The sequence below is a fragment of the Cottoperca gobio genome, chromosome 17 (assembly GCF_900634415.1).
Source record: "Cottoperca gobio chromosome 17, fCotGob3.1, whole genome shotgun sequence".
Taxonomy (NCBI): Eukaryota; Metazoa; Chordata; class Actinopteri; order Perciformes; family Bovichtidae; genus Cottoperca; species Cottoperca gobio.
In genome coordinates, this window is record NC_041371.1 from 24,627,812 (window position 1) to 24,644,755 (window position 16,944).

At 43.0% G+C, this 16,944-nt stretch overlaps 1 protein-coding gene across 1 annotated transcript in view; it reads left to right on the plus strand.

The window, feature by feature from the left end:
* Positions 1-16,944, plus strand: part of LOC115022450 (sickle tail protein homolog) — a 116,955-nt gene that overhangs the window by 25,717 nt on the left and 74,294 nt on the right. The window contains exon 2 of the mRNA XM_029453426.1: positions 6,848-7,176. Within this exon, the coding sequence (XP_029309286.1) occupies positions 6,848-7,176 (329 nt within the window). The remainder of the gene's footprint in view (positions 1-6,847; positions 7,177-16,944) is intronic.

The following is a 16,944-nucleotide window of genomic DNA, read 5'->3' on the forward strand; positions in this document are numbered from 1 at the left end:
CAAATGAGAATTATCTTCATAAAAATGCAGAATACAGTTATAACGAGTGTGATGTGTGTAGAGGTCTGTGTGGTTAAACTGTAGCAGCATGGTGTAATTTCAGGCGATTTTTCTACGGACCGGCAGGCATAACAAAACACACAATAAAGTGTAAAACATATTATTTAATTATTAGACACATAAAATGTAAATGTAATCATTAAAAGACTTGAATAGTTCTGCAGCTGTGGCAACAATAATGCATTTAAAATATCCTCATGCACATCCTAATGAAAAATATATTGCAGAAAAACGAGAATTATTGCCTTGTTGTCAACATCGGTAGACTCGTCAACCTGGATTGCATACCACGATGCCTCATTAATCCTCTCCAAAAGTTGTATCAATGCCTTCTGCTATTTCATCAATAAGTTATAGTGCTGGCCGAAAGAGCCTGTGCTACCTTTTTAACTGCAGCCTCTCCTAAAAGTTCACGGCAAATGTCCTTAGCAACAATCAGGATCAACTCTTCACTAACTGCTTCTTAGCTTTAGCACTAAGAATGATACTCTCAGTGCAGAAACATTTGATGAAGTTGTGGCCTTCAATAATTGATTTTGTCCTTCTTGTTCACGTTTATTTCTTTCAAAAAACTCCAAAGGCTTGTCTTTTAATGCAGGGTGCGTGGTCTCCATGTGGCGAAGCAGTTTTGAAGGTTTCAGGGCTTCGTTGGAGAGCCGGTCGCCACATGTTATACATGAATCACCTGATGCCATGAACTCCTGGTATTTTCTTTTAAATGCAGCTTTACTTTTATTGGTAGTGTTGGAGTCTTCTGCTGTCTCATCATTGGGTCTTTCCCCCATTTCAAAGAAGCTCTCCAGCGACGTTTGTTTTTTACTCATTTAGCTTGTGGGCTTATAGGTGCATGACAAAAACTGGGACTGAGACAGGTACCGGAAAGAGATGCAGATGGAAGTGTTCATTTTTCAAAATAAAATACCCTGCAGACTAATGTAAATAAAATGTTTACAATAAATATTACCAACACACAAAAAAAAGTTTATTCTTACTGTGCAGCCTTGTACCAAATGATCCACGGCCCGATACTGGTCCGCGGCCCGGTGATTGAGGACCTCTGAGCTAGAGGACGAATCCTACTGATGAAATGCCTCAACAGCTATTCGCTGAATTGCGATGACATTTCGTTCAGGCATTCATGTTCCCCCCCCCCCCCCCACACACACACACACACACACACACACACACACACACACACACACACACACACACAGTCATGGGAAAAACAAACTAAGTAATTAGTTAAATATCATAGAGATGATGATTTTTTTATAAAGAATTTATGTTGTAAAAATATAGGACAAAAAATGACAACATGCAAGTGATCTTTGATATGCCTACGACACTACTCTGAAATCCATTATATCATGATAACAAGTAAGTAATTTTATGTAGGATCGGAAAATGGATGTTCCCCTATAGTATGCTGTGTTCCTTTCACAGTAAAATCTTTATTTATAATGATGTTGACTCTTGATGAAGTTAAGCTCTATAAAACTACTATTAATCTATCTAATATTGTAGTCATTTGGAATAGTAGATGGCAAAACAATCTTAAATAATTGGTAAAAATCTTAAATAACATATAACAATGAAAATAAATCTTGACAGCACTGGAAAAAGCAAGTAAGTGGATTATTTGATCAAATTTCTACTTTTTCTACATTTCAGTTAGACTCTATCGGTGTCAGTGCTGTAATTTCCTGTTGATAAAAGATTAAACAGGTCAAATTAACTGCAGTGATAAACAGGACAGCATCCTGTCCAAGATGAATGATTGTTATGTGGCCTATACTCACCAGCAGACACAGAGTAACATTTGTCGTGCATGTATTCAAATGATTTAGCTTCATTTTGGTCTCCACCAACTCCTGAGAAAAATGTTGAGTCATCGATGTTGATGAACTAACATATTTGTTTTTATCAATAATAAAACAAATGTAATACATATTTTTTTTTACCTCAAATCCAGTTGTGAGTCATGCCTTCACTAAAATAAATGGTACTACATCATTCCTTGTTTGTACATGTGTGTCACTAATATACCATTAATTCAGCACAACATAAGCCTTGTGTGTCGATTTTATTCAAATGTTCCAATAAACAGTCACTTCCATAGGTTAAAAAGATTGTTCTTGATGCGTATCCAGCGAGTGAATGTCCAAACAATTTTTATTGATGCAAAATCAGAATGTTACGGACAGAAATGTTTACCGTGATGAAATGAAAACGAGCGTTAAGTAATCAGTTTCTTGATTATTATTCCATTGTCTGTGCTTACGGTAAGAACCGTGTGATCTCGCCACCTCTGATAAATACAATTTCCTGTTAACTTTTGAACTTAAAACACCTGAACAGTGTTACCTCATATTAGTATATGTTGTGATCAAATGTTGTAGTCTATAGTAATTATTAACATACATTAGAAAACATATGGATATACATGCTAAATGGCTCTTACACTGGCCACATAATTGCGTTGGTCCAGCTTGCAGATATCACTGCTTTTCCTCACAACAGATTTCCCACTTTCTAAAGTGTTGATTTCCTTTAGAAATCTTTCTCGCTGACAAAAGTGAATGGTGGCCGTTTCTGCTTTGGAAAGATCATCTGGAGTCATTGAGTGAACCTTTATCTTTGCCTGCCTGCCTTTCCACTGCTAGTATTCTTATCCTGGCAGAGAGAGGCTTAAATAGATCTTGTCTAGCGACCTGTCTTTGGAGTACCCCACCCTCTGCGTCACCAGCTGCTTATGTTTTTCCTGAAAATGAGGCGCTTCACTTTCAAAGACCCCCGTGATTTAGTACTGCACTTCTGTTAGTTTGCAAAACTTACGAAAGATCAGAAGACTTGGGCCCAGTCTGAGGTTATAAACCAATCAGTCGACACTGAGGTGGCAGGTATGAATTATTAATAAATAATTTCAGTGTAACTAAATTATTGTAGCAGTAGTTACCATATTGTAACGTTAATGAAAGTCCATTTACAGGACCTACACTTAAAATAGTTCTCCAGTCATTTAGTCGCACGATGGAGGGTGTTTGTTTTTTTTCCCTTGCTGTAACCTTTGTGGTCTGCTGCTAAAACATCTCTACATGCTGCTCATGTGTTTGTAAGAACATCACAGTCAATTACGGCAGTCGTGGTCATTTCGGTGCCCACACTTGGTAGCATGGAGCTAATCTCGCAGGTAAGGGGCTCACCTGTAAGGGACTGGCAGGTCTCCTCTGTGCTCTCTGCGGCTGGATACTCCGATCTGGCGTGCCTTGCTACAAAAGCCTGACCGAGGCTGTCCTGCTGACTATCCTGCTTGCTCTACGTGGCTCAAAGTTGTTTATCGCTATCACGGAGGCTGCCCCGTCACAGTGCACTGTCCGTGCCCACCGTCTAACCGGCTGATCTGCTGCTGGGCCCGGGTCTCCCCGCCTGGGTGTAGCCTGCAGTCTGTGGCTACAGCTAACCCACTCGACCCCTGTCTGGCTGGTTTCGTAGCCTGGATTATGAAACTGCTGGATTACACTGTTTCTGATTCCTCTACTTTTGATCAACTCATGTCATGTCCCATTACAAAAGCTAGAGAAGGGAGGAAGATGTTAATATGTCAATATTGTCACATGTTTACACATTAAATTGAGTTTCTTTGCTTATTTAAAATACAATTTAAATACAAGAATATATATATAGACGGACAGCTAAACTTTGTATTTGTGTTTTGCCGCTACCACACACAATAAACTAACCTTCCAGCTATGTGAAAAAGGCCTATTTCCATCCAACCAGTGAGGGACAGTGTCCTCATTACAGACAGCAAAGCTCCAGGAAAACTAACTGTGAGAGAGGAACTGTACTCTACAAGAAATGAGTGAAAATTATACACATTTTAAAAAGAAAATACAGAAGTATTAGTTTTCTGGTTTATCGGTTAAGCGACTAGGTTGCCACGTCTCGAGCTCTTCTTCAACGTTTCCTCAAACATTTTTTTATTTTATTTTGTTATTTTATAAAATGTTTTTGTCTTTTTTACATCATGTGTGTCACCCAAACAAACCAATATGATATGATAGAGGACAACTTCTGCACATAGGATCGTTTGTGAAGAAAACTTTCTCACTACTATCAATGAACAATAAGGAATATCAATGCTTTGATTACTTGATAACTGGATAACGGACCCTTTGATCTTAGACTCGGTCATTGTTCCAGAGGGGATCTCCATTCAGCGGCAGTTTCATTTACCCGACAATAAAATCAGGGTAGACCAAGGGGATCCTAACCTAATTATAGGATGCCATCCATATTATATCTCGAGGGAGCTTACATTGGTTGTTCACACAGCAGTGTACATTCTACCACATGCCAACAGCAACCAAGTACTGGACGAGATGTATGGAGTTATCGAAAGGTCCAAGACCTCACAGCCAGAGGCTGCCTTTATTGTGGCCATTGATTTTAACAACGTCAAACTCAGAAAAGTCCTGCCAAATTATCATCCGTACAGTTCTTCCCGGGTAGGATATAAAGCTTCCCCTTTGGCAAATCAGATCTCGTCACTTTATTTGCCTCCCTATAGGCAGAAATTCAAACATGACAGACCAATGACCATTCAGTTGTGGTCCGACCAATCAGGCTCAGAAATAACTCACAGCTTTAGCACTACAAAGTGGTATGTGTTTCAGGACAACAACAATAATGTTTAAAACTCGGGCAATTTGGACAAATACAGGAAGTCCAGGTATGTGCTCTTATAGCTGTGCCAAGAAACAATGCAGGGACAAAGTGAATTCTGACTATCAGGGCTTTAACACTAGAAATATGTTGTCTGGACTAAGAAATATCACAAACTTCAAAAGGAAAACCAGCAGTGCTGACATAATGTATGCATCTCACCCAGATGAACTGAACCATTTTATGCAGGAAAAACAATATTTGCCGAGGACCTGCAAGAGGCTTAGGCCCTCTGCCCACTAGTAATATCAAGGGCAGATGTGTGCAGATCTTTTTAAAGGATTAATCCACACAAGGCAGCTGCACCTGATGGCATCCATGGCCAAACTCTCAAGGTGTGTGGAGATCAACTGGCAGATCACAGACATTTCAACCTCTCACTGTTCCAGTCTCTAGTCCCCACATGTTTCAAAAAGACCATCATGGTCCCTATCCCAAAATGTCCAAAGCCCTCCCAGCTGCACCTCGGTAGATCGGATGAACAGTTCTCGAGAAATGCGAAGGACATAGACAGAGACTCCTTGTTTTATAGTCAGATAAACTGTATCAAATATTAGATAACATATTTTCATTGCCAACAACTGCTTGACAGTAACTGTTGACATGATAATGATAGATAAGGTCATTTGAACCCAGTCTGAGATTAAAAAAGAATTGGTCCACATTGAGGAGTGTGAGATGATTTGTTGCTGGAGTAGGAATGCTTGACACTGGACACTACACTCCTCATAATGCAACTAAATAGCATAACACAGGCTGTCTGTTATAAATGTACTCCCCAATAGTACACAACTCTTTTCACAGGCTGAGTTGTTGTTTAGTTAAAAATAGCCTTGCTTTGTATGTATATATACATATCATAGAATAGATATGCTATCATTTCAAAACGTAATTACATTACATTCATACATTTAATTAACATTATCAACAGAATGTAAAGAAAAAAACGTTTTGACATTATCATCAAAGACGTCTACTGAAATGAGCATGCTAAGCAGCTAGCCCCAGCTGGAAGTAGAGCTGCCTTTTCCCCCCATTTTGCTATTTCTAGTCCACAGCTCCACTCAATTATATTGAGCCTATGCTGAAAGGAGATTAGGAAGATCATCAACTAATCTAAACTAACAATATACAGACTGTTAACAGAAACAAAACAGTCATGGAGCTAGAGGACAATACTTCTACTCTGCTTATTTGTACATAATAGCATTTGGCATCTAGTCTGTGTTTGAATTTCTAACTAAAGTGTGGTTTGGACGGACGGTCACCACTGATATTTCACCTCTGTTGTGAATTAATTTTTTTACAGTGTATTTGTGTATGTTGGAGCCTGCAGGTCTGACAATATAAAATGCCACACAGCTCTGCAGACACCATCACTCTCAGCAGTAAGCTGTTAGGGCTTGATCAGTTGCATTTAGACTGAACTAATTATTAATTACTAAAACCAGCATATTTTGAGTTAAAATTAGAGATTTTTACTTGTATCTTCCACTGAAGTCCAACATTTTTCATGTAGCTCTTTGCTGGCACTGACTATGTAAAATCAAGATAATTCATTTAATTAATCAAATAAAATAAAAGTGGCAGATGGGTGTATCTGTGGGTTTGTTGTGATTGGTTCTAATGTAAGCTCATGGAACATCCACTTTTAATGATAAAGGAAAGTGCAGAATCACAGAGGCTACTACATGTGTCAGCTTCTCATTGACACATGGGTTTACTTCACAGAATTAGACCCTCCAGAGTTTATATGCAGTTTGAACTTAAGTGAAACTGAGTGAGCTTGAAAGACGTGGCAACATGTATACTTTTCTTCAATATTTCAACATATTGAGTCTTGTCTTGGCAAAGTGAAAAAGGATGACACACTGTAACAACCTGTAAAAAGTGTTTACATTTTGATATGTAGCCATGAATTTCATCATGTTTTTTTTCTGTCCTCTCTGCCCCTGTCTGTCCTTGTTCTGTCCTACATTTTCTTTCATCTATTTGTTTTTCTCTGTACTCTCATCTTGTTACCACATTCCTTTCCTCTCTAATCCATCCCGCTCAGATCCAGGAAACTCTCCGTCCAGAGTATCTTCTTGTTTTTCTACTGCTGTGGAAAGCAGCACTGAGCGTCTGCTGCAGGAGAACCCACACACCAACAGCAGCCTGCTCTGTGACCCGGACTTCTCCTCTAGTTCAGCCCCACGCTCTGCCAACACCTTACCTCGGAGCTACATCACTGCTGCTCGTGCCAGCAGCAGGGACAGTCAACTGCATGGCCTGATTATGCAGCACTCTGACATGGAGAGGAAAAAGGAGGTGTTCCTAGACCACCTGAGACAGAAGTATCCTCACCATGCTGCCATTATCATGGGACACCAGGACCGCATGAGGGAACAGGTGAGATTTAAATCTTGCAGGGTGTTTCCATTCTCTGTTGACTTTCTCTCCACAAATAAAGATTTAACATCAGACACAGCAATAGTAATAACAACAGTACTGCTTGTCTCAAAAGGAAAACACTGCTCTCAGTGAAACTTCACCGGGTAACCTCTAATCTATTATAATATTTTTTCCTCTGACTAATGGAAAAAAGTAAATAGAGTGTACCAATATGGCCCATTTGTCCCAATGAAAGTTGTTCACTGGGTGCAGCCAACAAAGAGGTTTATGGGGCTTCCTTTAAGCTTACAGGTTTAGAGGCTCGTCGGGCATGATCACTAAAGACCTTCTCTGGCTGAACCGGCTGACTTCCTGCTGGCTCAAAACACACATTAAAGGTAAAGAAATAATGTACTGATGTGGATCTTTAAGACAGTTTCCCCACTACACTGGATTGGCAGGTCTATGCTGGACAACATTGAAATGCAATGCACCTCTTCAATTGTTAATGTTGTTTATGTTGCATATAATAATACATAGGCCACATTCATCCATCATTATGTCACTTTAGACTTTAGTTAATACTTGCTGTATATCCCCCTCCCCCAATGTTGTATACCACATTTGCTGTTAACCTCTTAAAGAGCCTACAAAATGATAGGTCAGTGTTATTGGACTTGGTATATGATAGAGGTTGCATTTCTATTGTGAAATGTGCCATATATATATTTTTATTATTGATGTATTCTTTATAAATCACGATCATAACAGCATAAAAAAGACATCCGCTAACAACAATCGGTCGCTGCGCCAGAAACATCCACTTCAGTAATGTTCGGGCGATGACGTCACAAGTAGAACACAGCCGCCAGTGTTGGTATGCGTTGAAGCGTCCAGCAAAGACTGATGTCAATTATTATGATAAAGAATGGACAACAATAGATCGCCAAGAATAATTGGCATGCGATGTGTTGTATGGGGATGAGGGGTTGTCTCCAAATCTAGCTTTCTGTGGCCAAAAGATGATAAAATGTTGCGTTTATGGACAAGACAAGTGTGTCGAACGAGGGCAGACTTTGCTGGAACAGGAAAACCGAGGTCGATGAAACTGAAAACTGAATGCAAATGCTGTGCCTACAATACTGCCGAGACCCCAGCCAGAACAAACCACCACGCCGATGCAGAGTCCGCCGATGCAGAGTCCTCCACCAAAGAGACGACGAAATGCATTCGCCAAAAGGGAGAGAACGAAGGTAAGCCGTGCTACTTGTTGTTTACTTTATTTATTGTTACAAGGATAAAGCCATAAATGGTCTAGGCCTACTGTATGTAACGAGTTTACCCCAGGCCCTAGCCGATAGATATACACAGATGTGTGTTATTGTTTGTAGTATTAATAACTTTAGCTAATTGCACTTAATTAGCTTAATTAAGTATAGATTCAACGTTTATAACAGGCTTCCCAATTTTATTCTGTGGTTTTAGTAAAAGCTTGAGTCTATTTGACTTTTAACTATCACCCTATTATTACATAGGGATTGGAAACATTGTTGAATGAAACCACTGACAGAACTGAGGATACATGTATGATCAGCGACAATCTATTGGACATCTACACTGGGGAGGAAGCTGTGTGTACACCAGTAAGTATACAGACTGTACATCATCTGTACATTACAGTTCTAGTATCAGTAGACCTGCACATGACGTTTTAAAAATACAATGTATCACCACATGCATGTACATAATTCATATATTTAATTGTTTGATTTGATATCATTGCTCTCTCAATCAATTCAACCACATCTTTTATTATAAATGTTATTAGATATGTTCTGTACGCAGACATGTATAAACGTGCAATACAATTTCAAGCTGGTTTGAAAGATTGATTAGTAAAGTTGTGTTTTGTACATTTCAGAGATGTCAGAATGAAATTGCTTTGGAGACGGATTCCCCTCCACGGATACACCACAAGTCCATGCAGGTACGACCACGTGTCAGGTCAGCTGGACTGCAAGTTCGAATCCATGTTGGTTGTTCCAAAGGTTAGCATTATACAAATACACGCACACACACGCACACACACACTCACACACACTCACACACACATACACACACATACATACATAAGTATATATATATAGCCCCTGTCCTGGAGATCTTCAACTTACACCCAGGGAAGCCGTCCGACTGAAGAAGGAGTCCTTCCGGGTTATGTTATCCGGGAGGACTCCGGAAACAGTTGCAGGGTACCCAAGGACTAGAAGGGCAGCAGCCTCTGCCGTGTCAGAGGCAAAGCAGCGGGTGTGGGAGAAGTTTGGAGAAGCTATGGAGAAGGGCTTTCGGTCGGCACCAAAGTGCTTCTGGAAAACCATCCGACACCTCAGGAGGGGGAAGCGGGGAACCATCCAAGCTGTGTACAGCAAGGGTGGCTTTGACTGAGAAGGTTATCAGGCGGTGGAAGGAGCACTTTGAGGAACTCCTGAATCCGACTAACACGCCCTCTATGGTAGAGGAGAGCTGGAAGCTGATGGGGGATTATCGTCAATTTCTCTGACGGAAATCGCAAAGGTAGTCAAACAACTCCACAGTGGCAAAGCAGCAGGGGTTGATGAGATCCATCCAGAAATGCTGAAGGCTTTGGATGTTGAGGGGCTGTCTTGGTTGACACACCTCGTAAACATTGCGTGGAAGTCTGGGACAGTGCCTAGGGGGTGGTTCCCCTATTTAAAAAGGGGGACCAGAGAGTGTGTGCCAACTAGAGGGGTATCACACTTCTCAGCCTCCCTGGTAAAGTCTACTCCAAGGTACTGGAAAGGAGGGTTCGGCCGGTAGTCGAACCTCTGATTGAAGAGGAACAATGCGGATTCCGTCCTGGTCGTGGAACAATGGACCAACTCTTCACTCTCTTCAATCTCGCAAGGATGCTGGAGAGGGCCTGGGAGTACCCCCATCCGGTCTACATGTGTTTTGTGGATCTGGAGAAGGCATATGACTGGGTCCCCCGGGTGATACTGTGGGAGGTGCTGCGGGAGTATGGGGTGAGGGGGTCACTTCTGAGGGCCATCCAATCCCTGTACGCCCAAAGCGAGAGTTGTGTCCGGATACTCGGCAGTAAGTCGGACTCCTAGTGAATGTTGGACTCCGCCAGGGCTGCGCTTTTTCACCAATCCTGTTCGTGACTTTCATGGACAGGATATCGAGACGTAGTCGTGGAGGAGAGGGTTGCAGTTCGGTGGCCTGAGGATCTCATCGTTGCTCTTTGCAGATGATGTGGTCCTTATGGCATCATCGGTCTGTGACCTTCAACAGTCACTGGATTGGTTCGCAGCCGAGTGTGAAGTGGTTGGGATGAGGATCAGCACCTCAAAATCTGAGGCCATGGCTATCAGCAGGAAACCGGTGGATTGCCTACTCTGGGTAGGGAATGAGCCCTTACCCCAAGTGAAGGAGTTCAAGTACCTAGGGGTCTTGTTGGCCGGAGAATCGGAGCATCGGGGGCGGTACTGCAGTCACTTTACCGCACCGTTGTGACGAAAAGAGGGCTGAGCCAGAAGGCAAAACTCTCAAACTACCGGTCAATCTTCGTTCCTACCCTTACCTATGGTCATGAAGGCTGGGTCATGACCGAAAGAACGAGATCACGGGTACAAGCGGCCAAAATGGGTTTTCTCAGACGGGTGGCTGGCATCTCCCTTAGAGATAGAGTGAGAAGCTTAGCCATCCGTGAGAGACTCGGAGTAGAGCCGCCACTCCTTTACGTTGAAAGGAGCCAGTTGAGGTGGTTCGGGCATCTAGGCAGGATGCCACCTGGGCGCCTCCCTAGGGAGATGTTCCAGGCAAGTCCAGCTGGGAGGAGACCCAGGACTCGGTGGAGAGATTATATCTCCTCACTGGCCTGGGAAAGTCTTAGGATCCCCCAGTCGGAGATGGAGGATGTGGCCCGGAGAAGGGAAGATTGGGGTTCCTAACTGGAGCTGCTGCCCCCGCGACCCGACCCCAGGATAAGCGGTAGACGATGGATGGATGGATGGATGGATATATATATATATATATATAATTCTTGATTATAAAACATCTTTTTGCAGAATATGTTACTGAACTCTTGACCGAGAATCTATACTTTGTGCCAAGACAAGGTTGATGAGAAACCTTTCGAAGTCCCAGATCCACTCAACAGTCGGTGGGAAGAACCAAACAAGAGGGATGCTGTTGGGCTTTATAGGAGCAGATTCAATCACTGAACTGACATTGTGGTCAAGTGGACCAGCTGGCCAAGCAGCGCCAACAGCTGGGGACATGCGATGGCCACGCCGCAGGGCCGCCACCGGTCAAGGGGCGGCGGTCATTCCTCCCGTCACCACGGCTACTCCCCAGCCAATGATTCGTATCTCCAGACCCGAACTCTTCTCCGGAGATTTGGAGAATTGCAGAGCGTTCTTAACCCAATGTTATTTACATTTTGATCTTGATCATCTTTTCCAACTGAGCGTTCCAAGGTGGCGTATGTGATTTCTTACCTGTGGGCGGAGGCTTGGGCTACGGCAGAATGGGCCAGGGAGGCACCAATTTGTCAATCCTTAGGAGCCTTCACAGAGACTCTAAGGAAGATCTTCGACCACACGGCTCCAGGTCAAGAGGCAGCCCGTGCACTCACCAGTATTCGACAGGGGAACCGGCTGACTTCGGACTATGCTGTGGAATTCCGGACATTGGCGGCCGACAGTGGATGGAATGAGCAGGCGTTGTTCGACGCATTCAGGAGTGGACTCTCGGATCGTATCAAGGATGAGCTAGCACCATTGGAATTGCCGACAGGTCTGGACTCTCTTTTTGCCCAGTGCATCCGAATCGACAACCGATTCCGGGAGAGAGAATGGGAACGGGACTATCGACGGTCGCAGCTCAGGGACGGGGTGGTTCCGGTCACACTTTCGCTTTCGCCCAAGGTCCGCGGTATTCTCGGATTCAGAGACCACCTTATTCGGCGACAGTAACCTCACCAGACGAGGAGATGAAGTTGGACCGCACCAGACTGTCTCAAGCAGAGAGACAGCACCGGATGAGAGAGGGTCGGTGCATCTATTGCTCTGAGTTTGGACATTTTGTTAATAGATGTCCAGTAAAAGCCAAGGCTCACCAGTAAAGAGGGCACTGGTGAGTCGAGCAGTTTCTGGAGGAGGAGCCTCTCGAGCGCTGACATCTGCCACGCTCATCTCGTCGTCAGAGACCATGATTCATCCCGTGCTGATCGATTCCGGAGCAGACAAGAGTTTTATGGATGAGGGAATGGCTAAGAGGTTGGGTTTTAAGTTACACTCATTACCCAAGGTGTTGGAAGCCAAGGCTCAGGACGACGGAGTACTGTGTCGAGTTTCCCATATCACTCAACCTGTGCAACTGGTCATGGCTGATGGACATTCGGAACAGATTGAGTTCCATGTGTTTGAAGCTCCCACACACCCGATAATTCTGGAGTATCCGTGGCTAGTCCAGCACAACCCACACATGGACTGAGCCGGAGGAGAGGTATAGGGATGGCACCAGAGGTGTTCTACCACGTGTTTTCCAGACTGCAAGGAACGAGGTCTGGGAATGACTACTTTGGACAAAAGACCCAGTGCAAGACTAGAGAGGGACTTTCCGGATTTGGCCAAGGTTCCACCGTCCTACTTAGGGCTTAAAGAGGTCTTCAGTAAGACCCGGGCCCAGCTCTGCCACCTCACTGAGAGTATGACTGCCCGGTTGACCTACTTCCGGGCGCTGCACCTTCGAAGGGTCATTTGTATTCCATGTCTGCGCCAGAGAGAAAGACTGAGGGAGTACATCGAGGGAGCCTTGGAAGCTGGGTTTATTCGTCCTTTGTCTTCACCCACTGGTGCGGGATTCTTTTTCGTGGAGAAGAAGGACAAGTCCCTACGACCCTGTATTGACTATCGGGGTTTGAACAAAATCACTGTGAAGAATCGGTATCCCCTTCCACGTATTTCTTCGGCATTTGAGCTGTTACAAGGGGCCAAGATATTCACCAAACTGGACCTACGCAATGCGTATCATTTGGTGAGGATAAGGGAGGGGGATGAGTGGAAGACCGCATTCAATACTCCCAGTGGACACTACGAATACCTCGTAATGCATTTTGAACTGACCAACGCTCCAGCGGTGTTCTAGGCCCTGGTTAATGACGTTCTCCGGGATATGCTTAATCGATTTGTGTTCGTGTATCTGGATGACATCCTCATTTTTTCACCAGATGAGGAGACCCACATACAGCACGTTGGTCAAGTGTCACGACGCCTTCTCGACTGTTTGTCAAGGCGGAGAAATGTTTTGTTTCTGGGATTTATCATCGCTGAGGATAGCATTCAAATGGATGAGGCGAAGGTCATTGCGGTCACTCAGTGGCCTACCCCCACCAGTCGGAAGCTGGTGCAAAGATTCCTGGGGTTTTCAAACTTTTATCGAAGATTCATTAGGAATTACAGCACTGTCGCAGCGCCTCTACACGTCTTGACCTCACTTTCTGTCAACTTCTGTTGGAATGAGGGGGCTGAGAAGGCATTTCAACAACTGAAGATAAGCTTCATTTCAGCTCCCATCCTTACCTTGTCAGACCCCCAGAGACAATTTGTGGTGGAGGTGGACACGTCAGATGTGGGGGTGGGAGCAGTTTCGGACAATAAATTGCACCCATGTGCATTTTTGTCCAAGAAGCTGTCACCAGCAGAAAGAAATTACGATGTCGGTAACAGGGAGTTACTTGCCATTAAGGTGGCGCTCGAGGAGTGGCGACACTGGCTGGAAGCAGCAGAGCAGCCATTCCTGGTTCTTACGGACCACAAGAACTTGCAGTACATTCAGTCGGTGAAGAGACTGAATTCCCGGCAAGCCCGATGGGCTTTGTTTTTCACCCGCTTCAAGTTCACACAAACCTATCGGCCGGGGTCTAAGAACATTAAGGCGGACACACTATGATCCTTGTCTGCTGTGCTGTTACGCTGAGTATCTGCCCGTGTACCAAACCTGTTTCCGTGACCCGACTCTGCTCCTGCTCCCCTTGATACTTTGTATGATCAACTGTCTATGCGTGTACCATAGCAACTGCAAAGTTTTCAGTAAAGACTATTTCCATTCAACATTTATCTGCCTCTGTGTCATGCAATTGAGTCCCACCTCCCTTCTGTCTTGTTACAATAAATACATCAAAATTTCTGAGCTCTACACATTTGTGAACACAAGTAACTCACTCATTATGTGGCTGATCACCTGCTTGTTGTCTGTCCCTCTTCGAATACCTTTGGTAGGCTGTCTGCAACACCTAAACATCCAGACAATTTGATTACAATCCTGGGTGATCTGTTATGCAGGTTATGTTTGCACCATGTCCCTCATATTCATTGAATTCCTACATTTTGGCCTCCATGACATCCTTTTCTTGGCAGCAATGGCACTCTTCAATTGCTTCCAACAGTTTTCACATGTACACCTAAATGTACAAAAAAAAGAGTGGTAAGGAAATGTACAAAATAGGCAATATCCAGAAAAAAGGCCAATATTAACGTAATTTAAATGTCATACTATTTATAGGCCTGGGGCCCGGTTCAAGACAGGCTCGTAAGCAACTCATTAGCCTGTTATGGTCGTATTGAGGTTGGATCTACCTAGTAGCAACTTTCTACCCGTTTCACGTAACTTTCATAAAGTTACGACATCGTAACTTCCATGAAAATCTGGTAGGTTTTACGGCTACTATAGGCAGCCATAAGACGCTCGTCAGTAGGCAGACTATACTTTATAAAACAGCGCTGTCCTCCAGGTCTGTTTGTTAGCTAATAGCAAATGCTTTATATACAGCCTTGTAATATATGACGTTTGACATCAGACACAACGATAGAACCTCAACCGCAGAAACTTCGAGAAAGAATCAAGTTATCAAGTTATCAAGCTTTACAGACGTTGATGTGTCTAAGTTGAGAAATAATTGAATATTTAGCTTTCGAGCAATTTGCGGACAACTAGTCGGGTTCCATAACAATTCAAGGAAAACAAGTTATCGAATCGATATAGGATAGCTTGTGATCTATTTATGATCGAGGATGATGTTATGTTTTATTATGATGTTGTCGAGGATATGTATCGCTCACAACATTGTGGTATGAAACAGAGAGGAATCAATAAAGCACAAATACAGATATAGTTGATTAATTATTATTTTGTTGTACAACAAACAATAATAATGAGAACACTACCTGCTTCCATGCACAGCCGTGTAGAGTCCCAACTCACAAAGAGAATCTACCCCTTATATTTGAGTTCTTAATGAAAACACAAACCTTGTCTCCCAAGCATACATTGAAGCACATTGGGTCATGACACCAAATCTAAAACAGATGTGAAGATCACTTCCTCATAATCATTAAAGGGTTCCCTTAACTTCATTAGAGTATGGAGATAATGTCATGTCAAGACAATATCCTCTTTATGCATATATGGTATGGATCATAATAGGGCCACTAATGTAAACTTAATGACTAAGACATTGTTCATTAGATTATCTTAACAATGTATTTACTATTTATTGAGAAGTTCTATTAATTATAGTCAAATGTATATACCTGTCTGTGTTCTGTTGTCGCACAGGATCTCCGCCAAATCCAGGATCACCGTCACCGTCATCCGCATGTCCCGTCTGTGTCTCCATCTTGAATACTGTGGCTCGAGCTGGTCTGTTTCCAACACGTTAAACTCGCCCGCATGATCTAAATCCAAGACACCAGCATCCTCTTCAATAAAGTCCTCCTCTTCTTGAAAGGGCAACGAGTGACGACTCACTGTTACTCGATTCTGTCGAAATATCCAAGCCAGAGTCCAACATCGCCACGTCTGCCTGTGTATTCAACTGGTGTACTCCTGTTCTACTTGTGACGTCTGAAAATGGCGCCGGCTGTTTTCGGTAGCGGCGATGTCAACATCGGTGGTCGACATAATAAATCATGATTTATTAAATACTGCGGGCATAGTGTCATTACTAACACATTATTTTGCACCACAAATAGCATTTACTATCATCAGTAGAATTTCATGTGTATAATTTCGTAGGTTTCTTAAGGGGTGGTGGAATTTACCCAAAAATACCTACAAACGACATACCCAAAGTAAATTGAAAGCTGCTCTTCAACCATTTGCACCAGCTGCATGATTTTGGTCTCATTCGAAAGATAACTCTCTTATTGTTCTTGCAAAACATCACTCCAAGTTCTTCTGGCAATGAGTAATAGTGGTCTGAATATACAAAATCGCTGGTAGGTAAGAGCTGTAAAACACAATAGGAACATATAATCAAGTATTACCAAGTTCAAGTTCAAATTTCAGATAAAAGGCACAAAAACTTAACTTATTACAGGTTTTTCTAAGAGTAACACCAGTTGTTCACAAGCCATAAATAACTATTGGCCTTTACTATAAATAACTATTATATACCCTATATTCCCTGTCACATGTCTAAAGCTTCAGCAGTTCTGCTGCTGGCCCTGTGTGTAAACAAAAGAAGAGGGCTGGCACTTCCTTATCAAGTTGACACTCATTTGATATTGAAGGTTGTCGATAAGGCATGGAAGCTCCGATTGGCTCAAATTAAGTGTCAATCGAAAGGTCAGAATAGGGCTAATAAGGCTAATAGCTTGATATATGATAGATGTGTGTAAAATGCCAAGTTAGTCAGAATCACGGTTGTGGGGGTCTGGCCTTTCAAAGTTTGGCTGTTAATTAAAGGGCCATCATCAT